General features: G+C 47.2%; 1 protein-coding gene across 1 annotated transcript in view; it reads right to left on the reverse strand.

The window, feature by feature from the left end:
• The window catches only part of rnf123 (ring finger protein 123), a 115,923-nt gene that overhangs the window by 3,157 nt on the left and 95,266 nt on the right, over nucleotides 1–17,500 (reverse strand). The window contains exons 38-39 of the mRNA XM_084464697.1: nucleotides 9,348–9,487; nucleotides 8,064–8,212 (exon numbers count right to left, since the gene is read on the reverse strand). Of these exons, the coding sequence (XP_084320823.1) occupies nucleotides 8,064–8,212; nucleotides 9,348–9,487 (289 nt within the window). The remainder of the gene's footprint in view (nucleotides 1–8,063; nucleotides 8,213–9,347; nucleotides 9,488–17,500) is intronic.

Consider the following 17,500-nt stretch of genomic DNA (forward strand, 5'->3'; position numbering starts at 1 on the left):
ATTCCCGGCTTTCACAGTGAGCGTAAAAGGGGCCACACACACACACACACACACACACACACACACACACACACACACACACACACACACACACACACACACACACACACACACAGCTCAAGTCAACCCAGAGACAGCATCAACCCCCCCCTTCACATTTACATGCAGATCCCTCCCCACTGTGGTTGCTATAGCAACGGTTGTCTGGTAAAGCCCACTTCCTGACACACCAAACAGCCTCATCACCATGAACAAATAAACATGGGCGTTATACAAATAACAATAATGAACGGGCCAGTGGGCCGGCATGAAGGGAGACCTCGATATGAATAACATACCACTGCTTTCATAACCTCACCTCTGCAAAGGCCACAACCAGCTGTCAGAAGAAACAAGATTAATGGCCTCGCCAGTCAAAAATAAATGGAAAATCATAGGTCACTCTTGTCTTGAGTTTTATCTCTGTGTGAAAAGAAGTGAAATAAAAGAATAGCAATCATAATATTATCGAGTGGCCCACAAACTCTCTGAATCCAATTCATTGCAGGAGACGGGGAACACACACAGGAGACATTTTGGTAACGATGAGGCACACCGAAAAACCTGCAGCCTCTTCTATCGGCTGTATTGATGTTTTATTCCCTCCTCATCGTGGCTGCCAGGTGTTTGTGTTGTGAATAAATGAGTAGGGAGTCATCAGGGACAGGTCGGAGTAACCCCTTCCCCAATCAGCCACAGAGATCAGGACAATCACAGACACACCATGCAGAAGGAATCTGTGTTTAAATAAAGAGGCTGAGACACAGTACAGAAGATAAGTCTCTGTGTGGGAAAGATAAACAAGGAGGATGAAGGTATACATATACTTTATATCTTTGTTACTGGAAAAAGTGTGTGCTGAATGTACTTAATGTACATTGTAAATATGCAGATTAGTATTTGCACGTTTAATTTATGTGCATACATCCGTCCGTTTGTACATTTGTCGTATGTTTGAATGGCGTCGTTTTGTTTTATATTTTTTCACTAACATTTATTCTAGTTTCTATTACGGCAAACAAATCCGCTATCTCAAACAAAAATGGGTGAGAAGAGAGAGAGCTGTGGAGCAGTTTAAAGGAGGACACGCCCTCACACGCCAGCCAATGGTGGACATGTAGGAAGACATGTACTGTATCATTCCTCTATGGGTCATATCCGCCACACGTGGTCTAGCAGGGAAGCACTGTTTCAATTGGGTTCAGAGTTCACGCAGGGTTTCTGGACGTTGACCTCGCCTCACCTCGACGTAGGGAATACTTCATGGATAAAGTGCAGTCAACACTCCCATTCGCTGTGAGAGTCTCCGAAACGACTGGAAGTATAGACGAAGGGGTTGTTAAAGCTATAGTTATTTCTCTCCCTCTAAATCACTGTGGCTCGCCCTCCTGTTCACCTTCTCCCACCGCCTGTGGTTTGTCTCTCATCCGCTGTCCTCCCATCCATCCCCCCCCCCCTCCCCCTGTCAGACCTCCCATCTCTGCGGGTTATAGAGTTCCTGCTTGGAAGGAGCAAGTGAGAGAGTGTAATTTTAAACCAAACCTCATGCTCTCTCTCTCTGTTTCTCTCGCTCTCTCTCTCGTACGTCCTCTCGCTCTTTACTCTTTCTTTCTGTGTGTGTCTCTCTCTCTCTCTCTCTCGCTCTCTCTCGCTCTCCCATCCTCCCTCTCAGTGTCCATGGACTCTAAACCCACGGGTTCCGTCCTAAGATGAGCTATCCTCTCTCTGCTGCTATTGGCTGCAGGTTTCTTGAAAGGCAATATTCCATGGGGACAGTCAATGTGGATGAATACATTGTCCTTCATGCTCTGAAGAGGCTGAAAGGGACCATAATGCTAACACCACGAAAATACAAAGAGAAATGATGAGCTGAGCGGGCTCCCCTGTAGATGGTCTGCTGACCAATAATAAATAGAGTTTATGCTAATTCCCGTACGGCCACACACGACTGGCCTGGCATTTAGGACGGAGCGTTGTGGAACGGCCAGCTGACGGGACAAAGCCGGTCGGGGCGGGATGGAGTGGAACGTTGTTTACAGATACCCTTTTACAAATCATTAGGCTTATTTTCCTTTGTTCTCTGCTAACACCCATTAGTGACGGCCCAATCCCTGCTGCTTCAAATCCACCTAATAGAGGAGGAGGAGGAGGAGGAGGAGGAGGAGGAGGAGGAGGAAGAAGGATAAGAAGACGAGGAGATGAAGATGAAGAAGAAGAAGAAGAAGAAGAAGAAGAAGGAGGAGAAGGAGAAGGGGGAGAGGAAGAAGAAAAAAAATAAATGGAAGAGGAAGAGGAGAAGTATATTCCCTGGCTTCCTAAATGGGGACTTGAGAAGTGGCTGCTGATTGTCTCTGTGGGTGAGGCACTGGGCATGATTGAGGGTCACATGGGCATGGTGTGTGTGCTTGTGCTTGAGTGTCCGTGCGCATGTGTGTGTGTGTGTGTGTGTGTGTGTGTGTGTGTGTGTGTGTGTGTGTGTGTGTGTGTGTGTGTGCATGTTTGTGTGCGCATATACTGTGTCTATGCGCGTGCCAGTGCACAAGTTGGATTGTAGTCTGAAATCACAGGTGGAGCACACAGTATTCATCATTGGATTTCTCATGTGTGTTTTAAAAGCGACAGGCCTGGAAGCGCTTATTTCCCCTTTATTCACTCTGCGGCCAGAATCAGTGTCTAACGAGGGACAGGAGAGAGACTCAGTGTGTTACGAGGGACAGGAGAGAGACTCAGTGTGTTACGAAGGACAGGAGAGAGACTCAGTGCGTTACGAGGGAAAGAAAATAGGCTCCATCCTTGACTGGTTGTAAAATACATAGCAGATAGAAAATCCATCTGGTACTGTAATCCATGACTTAGTATCGGTTCATGTTGTGGTTCATGTTGTGGATCAATGTTGAAGAGTTAATCAGAATCTGGCCTTGGGAGACACCTTAAAGCACTTCCTTCCTGGACCGATTTCAGGAACTATATAGAACGTCTAAATGTCAAGCTTCTAATCCGGGCTAGCTACGTTAATCCTCGCTCTCGGCTGCCAAGCTATATCACACCAATCAAAACATATCTGACATTACACTTGTAGAGGAGTCGAATAAACTGACAATATAAGTTTTACTAGCAGTGATCCAATAAACGCTGTTTCTAATAATCTGTCGATGCAGTCTGTTGCATTATTCAAAGAAGTCTTATTTGCATTGTTAGCTAAAAGCCCCTTACTTCTGAACATTTCAACAGTGAACTTCCTATTTTCCGCAATTCTGTGACTGTGTGCGTGTATGTGTGTGCGTATGCATGTGTGTGTGTAAGTTCATCTATCTGTGCGCGTCTGTCCATGTTAAATATTCTTCTTTAGGTCATCTGTGTCCGGTGGTGACAGGTGACCTTTGTCGTGGAGTTGGATTCTGGAGATCCAGCCTGACGTCTGTCTGCTACCAACAGGGAGCTACTAACTAGAGACTGGACTCACAGTCCTACAGGTGTAGGTCTACAGGAAGATACTGGAGACTCAGTCCTACAGGTGTAGGTCTACAGGAAGATACTGGAGACTAGACTCAGTCCTACAGGTGTAGGTCTACAGGAGGATACTGGAGACTAGACTCAGTCCTACAGGTGTAGGTCTACAGGAAGATACTGGAGACTAGACTCAGTCCTACAGGTGTAGGTCTATAGGAAGATACTGGAGACTCAGTCCTACAGGTGTAGGTCTACAGGAGGATACTGGAGACTAGACTCAGTCCTACAGGTGTAGGTCTACAGGAGGATACTGGAGACTAGACTCAGTCCTACAGGTGTAGGTCTACAGGAAGATACTGGAGACTAGACTCAGTCCTACAGGTGTAGGTCTATAGGAAGATACTGGAGACTAGACTCAGTCCTACAGGTGTAGGTCTACAGGAAGATACTGGAGACTAGACTCAGTCCTACAGGTGTAGGTCTATAGGAAGATACTGGAGACTAGACTCAGTCCTACAGGTGTAGGTCTACAGGAAGCTACTGGAGACTCAGCCCTACAGGTGTAGGTCTACAGGAATACTCTGGACCTTGGATAATGTACAGGGCCACAGTATACCTACGGTGACGAAGAGACCCACAGCGTCGAAAGACAGAGATAGAAGCAAGGGAAAAGAAGTTCTCCATCTTTAAATAAATCTACCATCCCATTCTAACCTCCTCACGATTCACTATGGACACTTTACAGAAAGCACAGTGAAGAGAGAAAGGAAAGTGGGCAGAAGAAGAGAAGGAAATACATAGGATGGCAGGTGGGAATTGAACCTGTGGTGTGGCCACTACAAAGCATATCGACCCCTCTGGGTGGTGCAATGGCGGGTTGAGTGACCATGTCAGCCGTAAACATGACATATCTTCCTATAGCGAACAGTACAGCCCCAGAACAAGCCCTTAGTGGTAGCGGAGGTCCAGACAATGTGTTCCACAGATGAGAGTACTGGAGACACTGCCCTGGGAAGCTGTTGGATACAACACACGTACATTCCAATCATCGCTGAAAATCTCCTCTGGCAACACAACCCGATACCGGCAGGCCTTTCCTGTTTTGTGAAAAGGTCTAGACAGGGAGACGAACATGGCCGGCTGAACTTTTGTATTTATTGCAGACCCATCCATGGTGGTGAAATCCTACTCCTTAGGTCAGGGACTGGTAGAACGAAAACCTCTCTGACGAAATAGACTTCCGTGTACTAGTCCGACACATCGACCGACACATCCAGCCGTCAGCCTCGGAGACACATTGAAGCACTGGACCGAATTCAGGAACTATAAAGAACATCTAAATGTCAGGCTTCTAATCCAGGCCCGATGTGACTTACGTGTTGAAATGTGGGTAAGATATGAATGTCTATAGCTACGTTAATCCTAGCTCTTGGCTGCCCAGCTTTATCACACCCATCGAAAAATATCTGACATTACATTTGTAGAGGAGTCGAATGAACTGTCAATACAAGTTTTAGACAGGGAGACCAACTGAACTTTTGTATTTATTGCGGACCCAGTCATGGTAGTGAAATCCTACTCCCTAGGACAGCAACCGGTAGAACGAAAACAACTCTGACGAAATAGACTTCCACCTACCTGACAAACACCTCAACCGACGCTCCTATGAGACATCAAATAAAACACAAACGTCTTCTGAAGTCTGTTTTCAAGATCGGCTGCTTTGTTGTCCTGCAATCCGGAAATAGAAGCTAACATTTTCAACACAGCAGTAGTATGTATTTGCTCCTGTGTTCTATGCAGTATGTATTGGCAGACTGTTAATATAGAGCTTCAGATTTGCATGCGTCTTGCCAGTGTTTCCTCAGCTGACGGAGCCAGCGGCTGCTCATGAGGGAGGCCAGCCAGGCTCAGTGACGAACATCTGGTTCGGTCCCAACTGAGGGCAACTGCTGAAATGCCCGTCTGAATCTGATCTTACTGACATTATCCCTTTGTCCACATCGTCAGTGTGGTCAACACAGACAGCTCCACAGACTTCTGTTTTAATCGTGAGGAGTAATAGAGATAGAGATGGCGACAGATAGACGGATGGATAGAGACAGACAGACATTCTATCTATGAGCAGAGAGATGCGCATAGATTGAATGATTGAAATTTATAGACAGATTAACTGATTAAATAACTAAGCGTTCTTGCTCTCTTCACTCTTGACTGATATTCAGCGAGAAACTGAAATGTGAAGAGGTTTGTAAAGGGGGGCTCTGTGGGATCAAATGAGCTGGATTTATGACAGCATATATGTTATTACCATTAGAGGGAACATGCAATTTAATTAAGTACCGCTTGATACAGAGAGAGAGAGAGAGAGGGAGAGTCAGAGAGACACAGAGAGAGAGAGAGAGAGACAGAGAGATAGAGAACATCAGAGAGAGAGAGAGAGAGAGAGAGAGAGTGAGAGAACATCAGAGAGAGAGAGAGAGAGGGAGAGAGGGGGGGGGGGGGGGGGGGGGGGGGGGGCAAGGTAAGAGAGAGAGAAATAACTAAATGCAATGACCTGTAATGGAGTTTCCATTGGAGCATTATTTAATTTGAAGAATATATCAGTTATATAGAATGTGATTTTATTGTAAATATCAGCGTTTATTAGCAATGACTACAGATGTCCGGGTAATATTAAGCTAGGAGCTAGTTCAAACGTTACCCATTGCCACCGTTACTATGAATGATATCATGAGGTTCACATCTCCATCTGTTGGTGGTTCAGTTGCTATGCACTAAACTGACACTGGGCCCCAGCACTGTGATGAGGCCTTCTCATGCACAGACGCACACGACATGAATAAAGGTCAACATACTAGACTAGAACACAGAGTTCAGTTCACTGGCTCTTCCCCCCCCCCCCCCCCCCACACACACACACACACACACACACACACACACACACACACATACAGAGACACACACACACACACACACACACACACACTCACACACATACACATACAGACACAAACACACACACACACACACACACACACACAGTGCCACACTCAAACACACACACACACACACACACTACTCACACATACACACACTTCTTACAAACCTGGCTCCGGTTGCCTTAGCAACACAAGTCAGTAATGTCAGTGTATTTGTGTTTACACCACGCTTCAAGTGTACACCTGTGTTTCAACTCTGCCTCCGTGGAAATGCAACCAACCAAATCAAACAGAACCAGGGCTTTACTCGAGTCTGCAAACACCCTCGCTCTCTCCTCTCAGAGTCAATATCTAATGCTTTTCTAAGGACTTTTTCCTTTCACTTTCCCCTTTCATCATAGAAGGGGCTGACATCCCTCATCTCTTCAACGTCAGGCAGGCAGGCGGCAATCTCTCTCCACGGATTCAACTACTGGATGAGCGAGCGTGTTCTATTTATATACGGTCTAATATTGGCCTCTCTCTCTCTCTCTCTCTCTCTCTCTGCCACTTTATGTAGGGGCGAGCAAAGAGGGACATGAGAGACTTTCAACAAAAACAACCTCCAAGCAAACTGTCTCCGGTGTTTTCAAGGTGCGGAGGAAGAGCCGCTCTGATGGTTGTCTGGATGTGTTTAAAAAACTCACTGCACTACTCTGCAGGAATATGGAAAACACAGTTCTCTCTTTGCTCTTTATCCACCACCAGATTCAAAAACTGCATCGGCATTGGATGACTTGCAGCAGCATGGCAGCTGATAAACACTGATCTGGGGGCTCTGTGATGCTATCGTCTCCCACTCTTAACGTACCTTTAACATTCAGAGCCATGACACAGCAAAATACCGCTGGCAGGATTCAACATCAAATGCACATTCTGCCTTCCCTTCCCTCCCGGTGCCTCTTCTTCTGCTCTTTCTTTGTGCTCCTGCCTTCAGGGATCCATGCACAGCATCATTGAGCCGGCTTCCTTCCCTTCCATCCGCTCTCTGCTTCTTTCTCATTCTATAGTTTATATTTATGACCCCCTCCATTCCCTCTTTACTTCCCGACTTCATTTCCTTGTCAATGATTCATGCAACCTTTTCCAGCACTCTTTTTGTTTTGCTTCCTTCCTCCCTTCTTTCCTCGGTTCCTTCCTCCCTACCTACCTCCCATCCTTTGGTGATTGATGAAACCTCTAATGCACCACCGCTACTGCTCCTTGTGGCTCTGTCCTTCCTTAGCTACGCCCTCCCTCTACCTCCCCCACTCTCCTGCCCTTCCTCCCACCGCATTCTCCCTTTTCCTCCTCCTCTTTCCCTCTTCTCTCCCTCCCATCTTCCTCCCTTTCACCCCCTCTTCCCTCCACTCTTCCCCTCCCTCCCCATCAACCCTCTCCTCCACCTTCTCCCCCTCCTCTCTCTGGCCCTCCCTCCCCCACCCATCTTCTTCCTTTTCACCCCCTATTTCCTCCACTCCTCCCCTCCCTCCCCATTAACCCTCTCTTCCACCTTCTCCCCCTCTCCCCCTGCTCTCACTGGCCCTCCCTCCCTTCCTCCCTCCCCCACCCATCTCCTCCCTGTCAGCTCTGTCTCGGTGGGGTTGTCTACACCGGGGAAGAAAGGTATCAGGTTCTGCTGCGGAGGCAAGCTGCAGGAGCAGGAGAAAGACCTCCCCTGGGGTCCCTGGGGCGCTCTCCCCTCCCAAGGTCAGGCGTTGCTGGGAGGACTTGCTGTGGTTGGAGGTGAACAGGGTCATGCTCTGACATACAGAACACGTCTGTAGTGTGAGAACTGACACTTAACATTTCGCCACAGCTGCTGAGGAAGCAGTAAGCACTCTGGATGCACTAGGTTTTCACAGTGTGCCATTGGTTGACAGACTAATTGTTAATTGATTAAAGCTAGGGCAGGCGTTTAATTGAGAAGCTTTTTTTTTTGTCCAAATCTGCTTAAATGGCTTAAGCATCGTGAAGGCCATCAATAAATCAAGGTATCAGGGGCTGTTGAAGGCCAGTAATAAGCCTGTCCAATCATCTGACTGGGCCTGGATGAAATGAGGTTCCTAAATGATGAGGTGCCTGTCTGTCTCCCTAACCATCCACCGTCCTGCACACACTCGGCCCCTGCACTCAATGCACAGTTGGATACTTTATAAACCCAGCTTACTCTGGCTGGTTTCTCCAAAGCCGCCTTCCCCAGTTTTAATCAAACTAAATTAAAATGTAAGTGATTTGTTTCCCTCTAAACAAACAGAAGAAATGGCATGCAGAGTTGTCATGGTTACCATGTTTTGTATTCAGCTGTCACCGATTTGAGCTGATTCATTTGAGATAAGATGCACTGGTTCCTCAGATGGGAGATTCATCTTTGGGGTATATTTTGATGTATGATACATTTTGGTGCATACATTTTGCCTTCTCATGTAGCTGGGTCTCTAATCAGATCTTAATCAGCAGAACTGTGGAGCGTTTGCATAGAGGACCATTTAACTATTGATTATTACATGACAGCAGGTTAATCTTGTGTGAAGATGCAGACATCAGCGCTGTAGTGCCGTAGTGATGGAGTGTTTCAGGTGTAGTGTACTGTAGTTACATACCGCGGTACTGGTCAGTGTGTTGCCGTGGTGATGGAGTGTGTCAGGTGTAGTGTACCGTAGTTACATACCGTGGTACTGGTCAGTGTGTTGCCGTGGTGATGGAGTCTGTCAGGTGTAGTGTAGTGTAGTTACTTACAGCGGTACTGGTCAGTGTGTTGCCGTGGTGATGGAGTGTGTCAGGTGTAGTGTAGTGTAGTTACTTACAGCGGTACTGGTCAGTGTGTTGCCGTGGTGATGGAGTGTGTCAGGTGTAGTGTAGTGTAGTTACTTACAGCGGTACTGGTCAGTGTGTTGCCGTGGTGATGGAGTGTGTCAGGTGTAGTGTAGTGTAGTTACTTACAGCGGTACTGGCGGCAGCCTGCTTGGACTCCTCGGTCAGGAAGGCCAGCATGCCCTCTACCTTCCTCTCCTCCTCTTCACTGATGTAGTCGGTATCTGAGAAACAACACACACACACACACACACACACACACACACACACAGACACACACACACACACACACAAACACTGCATATTTAATAACATGGAATATACTTCCTTACTGATGTAGACCGTATCTGAGAGACATCACACACACACACACACACACACACACACACACACACACACACACACACACACACACGCTGCATATAAAATAACATGGAATATAGCTTCTTCATCACTTCTTCATCTGTGAGGCGAAACACATTCTGTGTATTTGATAGCATGGAACGTAGCTGCACACATTCAATAACACAGAATGCAAAATGCCCCCTTACTTATACTTGAATGTACAAAACATACCTAATGAATAGAGCTATACATTGTTGCACTGGTTGATGGCAGATGACAGCTGAGATGACTCAAAATGGCAGGCCCGGCTTGTTAGTGGCGATAATTAGAATAATACATGTTATTACCCAGCGCATCTGACAACACCATAAGTTCACATTTCACATTTGCAGGGGGGGGTGTGGGAATTGAAGCCCTCACCCTGAATGATCTGCTCTACCCATTAAGCTGCACATTAACACTTATACTGTTTGCACTAATGGCATCTATACCATGTGCCGCTTTATGCCAAGCAAAAGAGGCCTTACTGCCTATATTCATCCAGTCGATACACATAAGAGCAGCGATAATGCACTCTTATAACACTAGATTGCACGCACAAACATTTTTTGTGCGTGCACAAAGAACACAAGCTTTCTGTTCATCCTATGAATCCATTCAGCTATTGAACAACGTCTGTTTGTTTAAAACATGCAGCATTCGGAGGACCTCTCCAGCCTCTAATACCTTGTCGTCCTCTCCTGCTGAGCATAGTGTATCCATAATGTCCCCCGCTCTATTTAAATCTATGTACATTTATATAACAGCGTCAGACATGGCCTGTTCCGTTCTCACCCTGACAGCCTGCCTGGTGCGTGAGTGTTGCTCAGGTGATGTGTTTAGTTCTGAAACACATCTAAGAGAATGCCCTTAATGACGCCGTTCTTAGCCAGGCGAAGACAGAGCCATTCAGCCTTCGACACGGTACCCATAGACAACAGCCGGGCTTGCTGTGCGTTCACATCATGATAACAAGGCTATTGAATCCACAAGGCTTGCAGTTCATTATCTTCACAATGAAAGGAAAGGTGGATAGACCTTTACGTTGCCCGTTGGAGCAGGCAACATGAAGGAGAGACTTCAAGAAGGAGAGACGGAGAAAAAAACAAGAGTGAACGTAGATATTTATACTATTATAATTTGTGAATATATTCAGACTAAGCATTTGTGAATTGATTCTGTTTATAATGGGATTTGATCAATCACAACAGAGCACCAAATAATAACAGTGGTGAAACTTCGAGACAGAGCGAAAATGTTGAACCAATGAATACCTCATGGTTGATGGTGAGTTAAATGGTGAACCAATGACTAGTTCATGGTTAATAGTGAGGCAGCTAGTGAAGCAATAACTAGTTTATGATTAATAGTAAGTCAAACGGTGAACCAATGACTTGTTCATGGTTAACGGTGAGTTATAGGGTGAACCAATGACTAATTCACGGTTAATGCTGCGTAAACAATTAATCATGAAATTAATACGATTCATCTGAGCAGAGCAATAAACATCCGCGGTGCAGGTACCATGGTACTACGACTAAGGCATGCTCTGATAGCGTGAGGCCCTGTTCGGGCTGGGGTCCACACTGGGCCATGCGAGGGGCTGCGAGTCACAGGGAAGTGGTGGCTAGTGAGTGGGAGGGGGGGATCTGACCGGCAGCCCTATGATTGAAAGACTTAGCCGCCCTGACCGCTGAGAAGAAATGTAAAAGGCTGCCACCTTTGTCAGAGTGCTCTTTAAGGACTCCTGTCACTCAATAACATGGACCAGAGCTGGCCGTTGTCATAGTGACAGGCAGGCTGACAACATAGCAGCAGCCGATGAGATCCAAAACAATAGATGGATGGATAGATCTTTTATTGTTCCCAAAGGAAAATTTAGTAGCTTATTAATGACAGGGGACAGAGAAGATATTTAAAACAACAGGTGTCTGAAAAACAATCTCAAAGACGCTGATTGGAAGTAATAGTAGCAGACGCTTTTTGCAGACTTTTTGGATGAAAGCGTCTGCTAAATGCTAAGTAGAAAAAAATGCTGGTCCTTATTTGACAGCGAAAAGGAGATGCATCATTTTAATCAGGGTTTGAAGTTTGATTTGATTAGACCAAGATGTGACAAAATCCTAGAGAACTCTGTGGAGGCAGGGCTCTGTGGAGGCTCTGTGGAGGCTCTGTGGAGGCTGGGCTCTGTGGAGGCTCTGTGGAGGCTGGGCTCTGTGGAGGCTCTGTGGAGGCTGGGCTCTGTGGAGGCTCTCTGGAGGCTCTGTGGAGGCTGGGCTCTGTGGAGGCTCTGTGGAGGCTGTGGAGGCTCTGTGGAGGATGGGCTCTGTGGAGGCTCTGTGGAGGCTGGGCTCTGTGGAGGCTGGGCTCTGTGGAGGCTCTTTGGAGGCTGTGGAGGCTCTGTGGAGGCTGGGCTCTGTGGAGGCTCTGTGGAGGCTCTGTGGAGGCTGGGCTCTGTGGAGGCTGGGCTCTGTGGAGGCTCTGTGGAGGCTCTGTGGAGGCTGGGCTCTGTGGAGGCTCTGTGGAGGCTGGGCTCTGTGGAGGCTCTCTGGAGGCTCTGTGGAGGCTGGGCTCTGTGGAGGCTCTGTGGAGGCTGTGGAGGCTCTGTGGAGGATGGGCTCTGTGGAGGCTCTGTGGAGGCAGGGCTCTGTGGAGGCTGTGGAGGCTCTGTGGAGGCTGGGCTCTGTGGAGGCAGGACCCTGTGGAGCCAGGGCTCTCTGTGGAGGCTCTGTGGAGGCTGGGCTCAGTGGAGGCTCTGTGGAGGCTCTGTGGAGGCTGGGCTCAGTGGAGGCTCTGTGGAGGCCCTGTGGAGGCAGGGCTCTGTGGAGGCTCTGTGGAGGCGGGGCTCTGTGGAGGCTCTGTGGAGGCTGGGCTCTGTGGAGGCTCTGTGGAGGCTGGGCTCTGTGGAGGCTCTCTGGAGGCTCTGTGGAGGCTGGGCTCTGTGGAGGCTCTGTGGAGGCTCTGTGGAGGCTGGGCTCTGTGGAGGCTCTCTGGAGGCTCTGTGGAGGCTGGGCTCTGTGGAGGCTCTCTGGAGGCTCTGTGGAGGCTGGGCTCTGTGGAGGCAGGACTCTGTGGAGGCTGGGCTCTGTGGAGGCTCTGTGGAGGCGGAGCTCTGTGGAGGCTCTCTGGAGGCTCTGTGGAGGCTGGGCCTGGACGTGTCCTGCTGCCCGGGTCAGCAGTACTTAGTAACCAGATACTGCTTTGCTATGCAGCTAATGCCGGCCCTGTTTAAGAAAGGGAAACTACAAATGGGATCTGGGAAACCGAGCACTCAGGCCCTGATCGCGTTACACGCTGTAAATAAAGACACGGTTAACACCGCGCGGATCTGAAAGTCCTCACGTTACTCAGCCACAGTGAAACACGTCCCGGAGAACCAAAGTCAGACGTATTCAAACAAGGTTGATAACAATGGGGATTCTTGTTAAGACATGTACGCACAGCCGACGCCTGAAACAATGCCGTGTTCGCTGTGCTGAATGAACAAGCAGAGCAGCGATGATCAATGCGTCTTTGTGAAGGGCTTGTTAGACCTTCTTGTGTTAATGATTCTCACAAACATGGCTCTGACCATCACTGTAATCCAACTTATAACTCACTTGGCTCATTCCATTCATTTAACAGTACTCCATGCCATCAGCAGAACTTGGTTATGGATAACAGCAAGATTCAACATTAGCATTGTTATAAATAACGCAGTTATTTCAAGAATAAAAGATAACAGTTCCTGAATCCACCTCAACTTGGAAATGTTGTGCTACAGCAGAAACCAAGAACTCCAGTCAGTACATCACATCCGTTAATACCTTTTTTAAGATACATTTCAAAAAGTTAGAATCACAGATGAGATGGAGTCAGCAGAACAGTGGAGCCGTGTGAGCCTTCCCTCGCTGCTCTTCAGGACCTGTGATATAAATCACAAGGTGTGGAGAGGTAGCCACCCGAACAACAGCATCCCACCCGGTCACAGGGGGCTCTCTAACACCGGACTGAACCCTCTCTGTGGGGGACCGGCCGCCAGCTAACAGCCAATTATCCACCACCGCCCAGACCAGTACAGGGAGGTGGAGGGTGATGGAGGGATCACAGTGAGAACGGGAACAGGGAGGTGGAGAGAATGGAATAGTAAAAAATAAATGTGTGTGATTGGATGCAGGGCTAGACGCTTCGCCTGATTTATAAGTGTTAGCGTTTAACTTACTCAAAGTTTTGAGTTGTCCACGGTGAACGGAATAGAAAGGATATATAATTTGGGGCTTTAAATAAAGTTTAATTTCTACAACTCAGGAAATATAATAATGGGTAAAGTCTGCGAGCGCAATCCATTTTCTCTTTGACCTTTTCCAGGTTGTTCCTTATCGCAACCTTTTCTCATCATCACAGTCCACCTTTTCTTCCAGCCTCCGTTCCACTTTTAATCCGGGGACGGAGTACCTTTGTGTCCGCTCTCTTCATTTCCCTTCATGGAGACATCTTATCTGGAATTCTGTCCCTACTCAAGAAAAGGGTTTTCACATCAGTAAATGGTAAATGGACTGCATTTATACCGCGCTTTTCTAGCCAGCGGTAACTCAAAGGGCTTTACAATTATTGCATTCACCCATTCATGCACACATTCACACACCGACGGCGGAGTCAACCATGCAAGGCGACAGCCAGCTCGTCGAGAGCAGTCAGGTTGAGGTGTCTTGCTCAGGGACACCTCGACACTATATGAGGAGCCGGGGATCGAACTAGCAACCTTCGGGTTACCAGCCAACCCGCTCTACCTCCTGAGCCACATGTTGCACATGTTGTAGATTCAAAACATGTGCTTACAGCACCTAAAGCCACAGCTATCCCTGACGACAGATCCCTTCTGGAATAGTACCTCGCCTTCTCGTCTAATCACACATAAATGATTGATATAAAACCAGAATTATAAAACGGGTGGCTTAAATGAAGCTATCTGATTGGTTCCCAACTGTTGTATATTGAGCGTATACACACAGCTATGACGCCCGTTCAGTTTACGGAGTTCAGTATCACTCCGCGCCTAACTCTAACTGTTGTTTATGTATATATAAAAGCGATAGCATAGTTCACTGAAGCCTAAAAAACATGTTGATTGCTGGAGAGGGTGGAAATGTTGTAAAGCAATAGGCACACGGTCGGCAATTTAGCCTACTATCGAGTTCGAGTGAACTCGATAGAAGGCTAAATTGCCGGCGAACCAAGCTACCGTCTGTAGCCTAGTCTTCGCTCTGAAGGACGCTACAGTGTGTTGCATAGCAACCGCCGTACACTTTGCCGGCAGCCGGGAGGGACTACTTTTTTGTATTTGTTAAAGAAAATGCTTTTCCGACTTTCTAGCTTTTTCAAAATTGAGGGTGTCTATGACTTTAATTTCGCCATATTTACGTAACCGTTTTATAAAAGCAATAGATCACTTCAGTCAGTGATATACGGTCATTATACCACAGTGAAGGGGGTCGCCGCCCCTCCGCTGCGCGTCGGGACGGACAACGCCCCTTAACTGTGGTATAATGAGCGTATACCACAGCCTGTCGTGATCTATTGCTTAAATATATAATATCTATAATATAGATATATATATACAGATTCAACACATGTGCGTATTGCACCTAGAGCCACAGCTATTCCTGACGAGAGCTCCCTTGTATGCTTACCACCTCCTGGGGTGCTTTGAAGAGTGGGTTTCTGAGCGTTCGTGACGCTCGGGTAAGTGGAAATGGACTGGCAGTCAGTCTCATTTAAATATGGAGATGTGAGGCCATTTGAGGGGCTTGTGTTAGTGAGGGTATTAATACCCACCGGGGCCCTGGGTAAATCCATGTTGTGAAATTATTCATAGGGAATCGACTTAAAGCAACTGTACAGTTATTATTGATCACTAAACAGACAAGAGAGAAAGGGGTTGTAAAGACATTTGGGATTTGAGCAATTGGAGGGAAATATCGAATGGCTCTGGCCTTTAAAGAAGAGTGTCAGGCTTGGCTATTCTCCAATATAAGAGGCTTTGTACGCGTCTGCAACATCAGCACCATCGACTTAACTTTCCGAATCTGACCAATGGATGGATGGATTTTGCACAACATGCAAATAAAGGAGTTTTCTCTATATATTAGAAGATAGCAGTGCTTGATGGGTGCTCTTTAGAGTGTATTGAACTATCTTAGGTTGAACTCTCTCTTTGTTCACTCTGTGTACACTAAACCGTGGACCCACCCTGCCATTCTCAGACCCCTGTCTTTCTGATCCTGATTTCCTGATTTCAATGTCTAAACAACCATTTTTAAACATATATCTCTAAAGGATCCTACAGTTTTTTTAAGACAACCAGGTTACCCGTTGACATTGGCTATATCAAGGTCTAAATTAGCCATGATTTTTGTTACATACCAAACATAAAAAATATAAATAAAACCTACACGCACCCCCACAACCTATTGTAACATTGCCCAACACTCAGAATTCAGAACGATCAGATGCAGCGATGATCTTCACATAGAATTCTACCTGTGAAGGCACAGTGATGGCAAACACAGGATCTAAACTGTTCTTACTTGTGTTGGACAAACCCAGAGGCAGCGATGCTCAATAATATAATTGCTGAAAATTGCTCGCAAACTGCCCAATTACGGAACACACCTACACCGTGAGAGGACTGATGAAGTGAGGGCTGATAAACATCTCGATGTAGACAATGTCAACATAAACCCGGGGTCTCAACAAACGGGCCAAATCGTTGAAGTCTGCCACTCATCACCGTAGCTATACAATAAAGATGGAAGTCTAACTTATGATCCAAATCCTCAGGAGAGGGAAAGGAGGGTGGTAAAACAAAATGCTCCCATAATGTGACAAACAGACGAGAAGAGAGAGAGAGAGAGAGAGAGAGAGAGAGAGAGAGAGAGAGAGAGAGAGAATAACCAGATCCAGACAGAACTGTAAACCTGGCCATAGAGATAAAATCTCTGCAGACAACCCAATCACTGGAGGTTCAGATATCAAGGTCATATGGTGTATCTTATGTTGCTGAAATCTCTATGATCTGATAATAAGTGTGGAAAGCAATCTCTCCATCTCTCCATCGAGCCTACCCTATCTATGTAAGTGTTTATCTATCTCTCTCCCATCTCCATCTTCCCTCTCTCCATCCCTCTCTGTACCATGACCTGTCTGGTTTTCTTAACCATCTCCCTGCTCTTCTCTCCTCTCTGATTTTCTCTTACGTCTGAACTTGTGAACCTGCGGTCCAGTCCATTTAGCATTACTTCTCCCTCTCCAACTCTCAATATCTCTCTCCCTCTCTCTCTCTGTTTCTCCCTCTCTCTCTCCCATTTTTTCTCTCTCTCTCTCTCTCTCTCTCTCTCCCTCTCGCTCTCTCTCCCTCATTCTCTCTCCCTCTCCCTCCCTCCCCCTCTCCCTCTCTTGGAGGGCTCCTCTTTCAGCTCTAAAGTGGCAGGGTGGTTCTGCGGTATTGGCCGGCTGGAAGCTGGCCATGCTGTGACCCGGAGGGAGCGAGGGAGAGAGGGAGGGAGGGAGGGAGGGAGGGAGGGGGGGAGAGATTGCTCCCATTAAGCCTAATGTCCGAGAGCATATAGAGGGAGAGGACGATATAGATATAAGTGTGGTGGCGGAGCTGAGGAAACAGACATCACAAAGCAGTATAGGGAGGGAGAGAGAGAGAGTGGGAAAGAAAGAGGACGAGAGAAGAGGGGTCAAACCTGTACATGGAGAGAGATGGATGGAGGAAGGCTGAGTGAGAGACAGAGAGAGAGAAAGAAAAAGAGGGAGAGGAAGGGAGGGAGAGAGAGAGATGGAGGGAGTGAGGGAGAGAAAGAGGATGA

Source organism: Micromesistius poutassou (genome assembly GCF_964030765.1).
Source record: "Micromesistius poutassou genome assembly, chromosome: 2".
Lineage (NCBI taxonomy): Eukaryota > Metazoa > Chordata > Actinopteri > Gadiformes > Gadidae > Micromesistius > Micromesistius poutassou.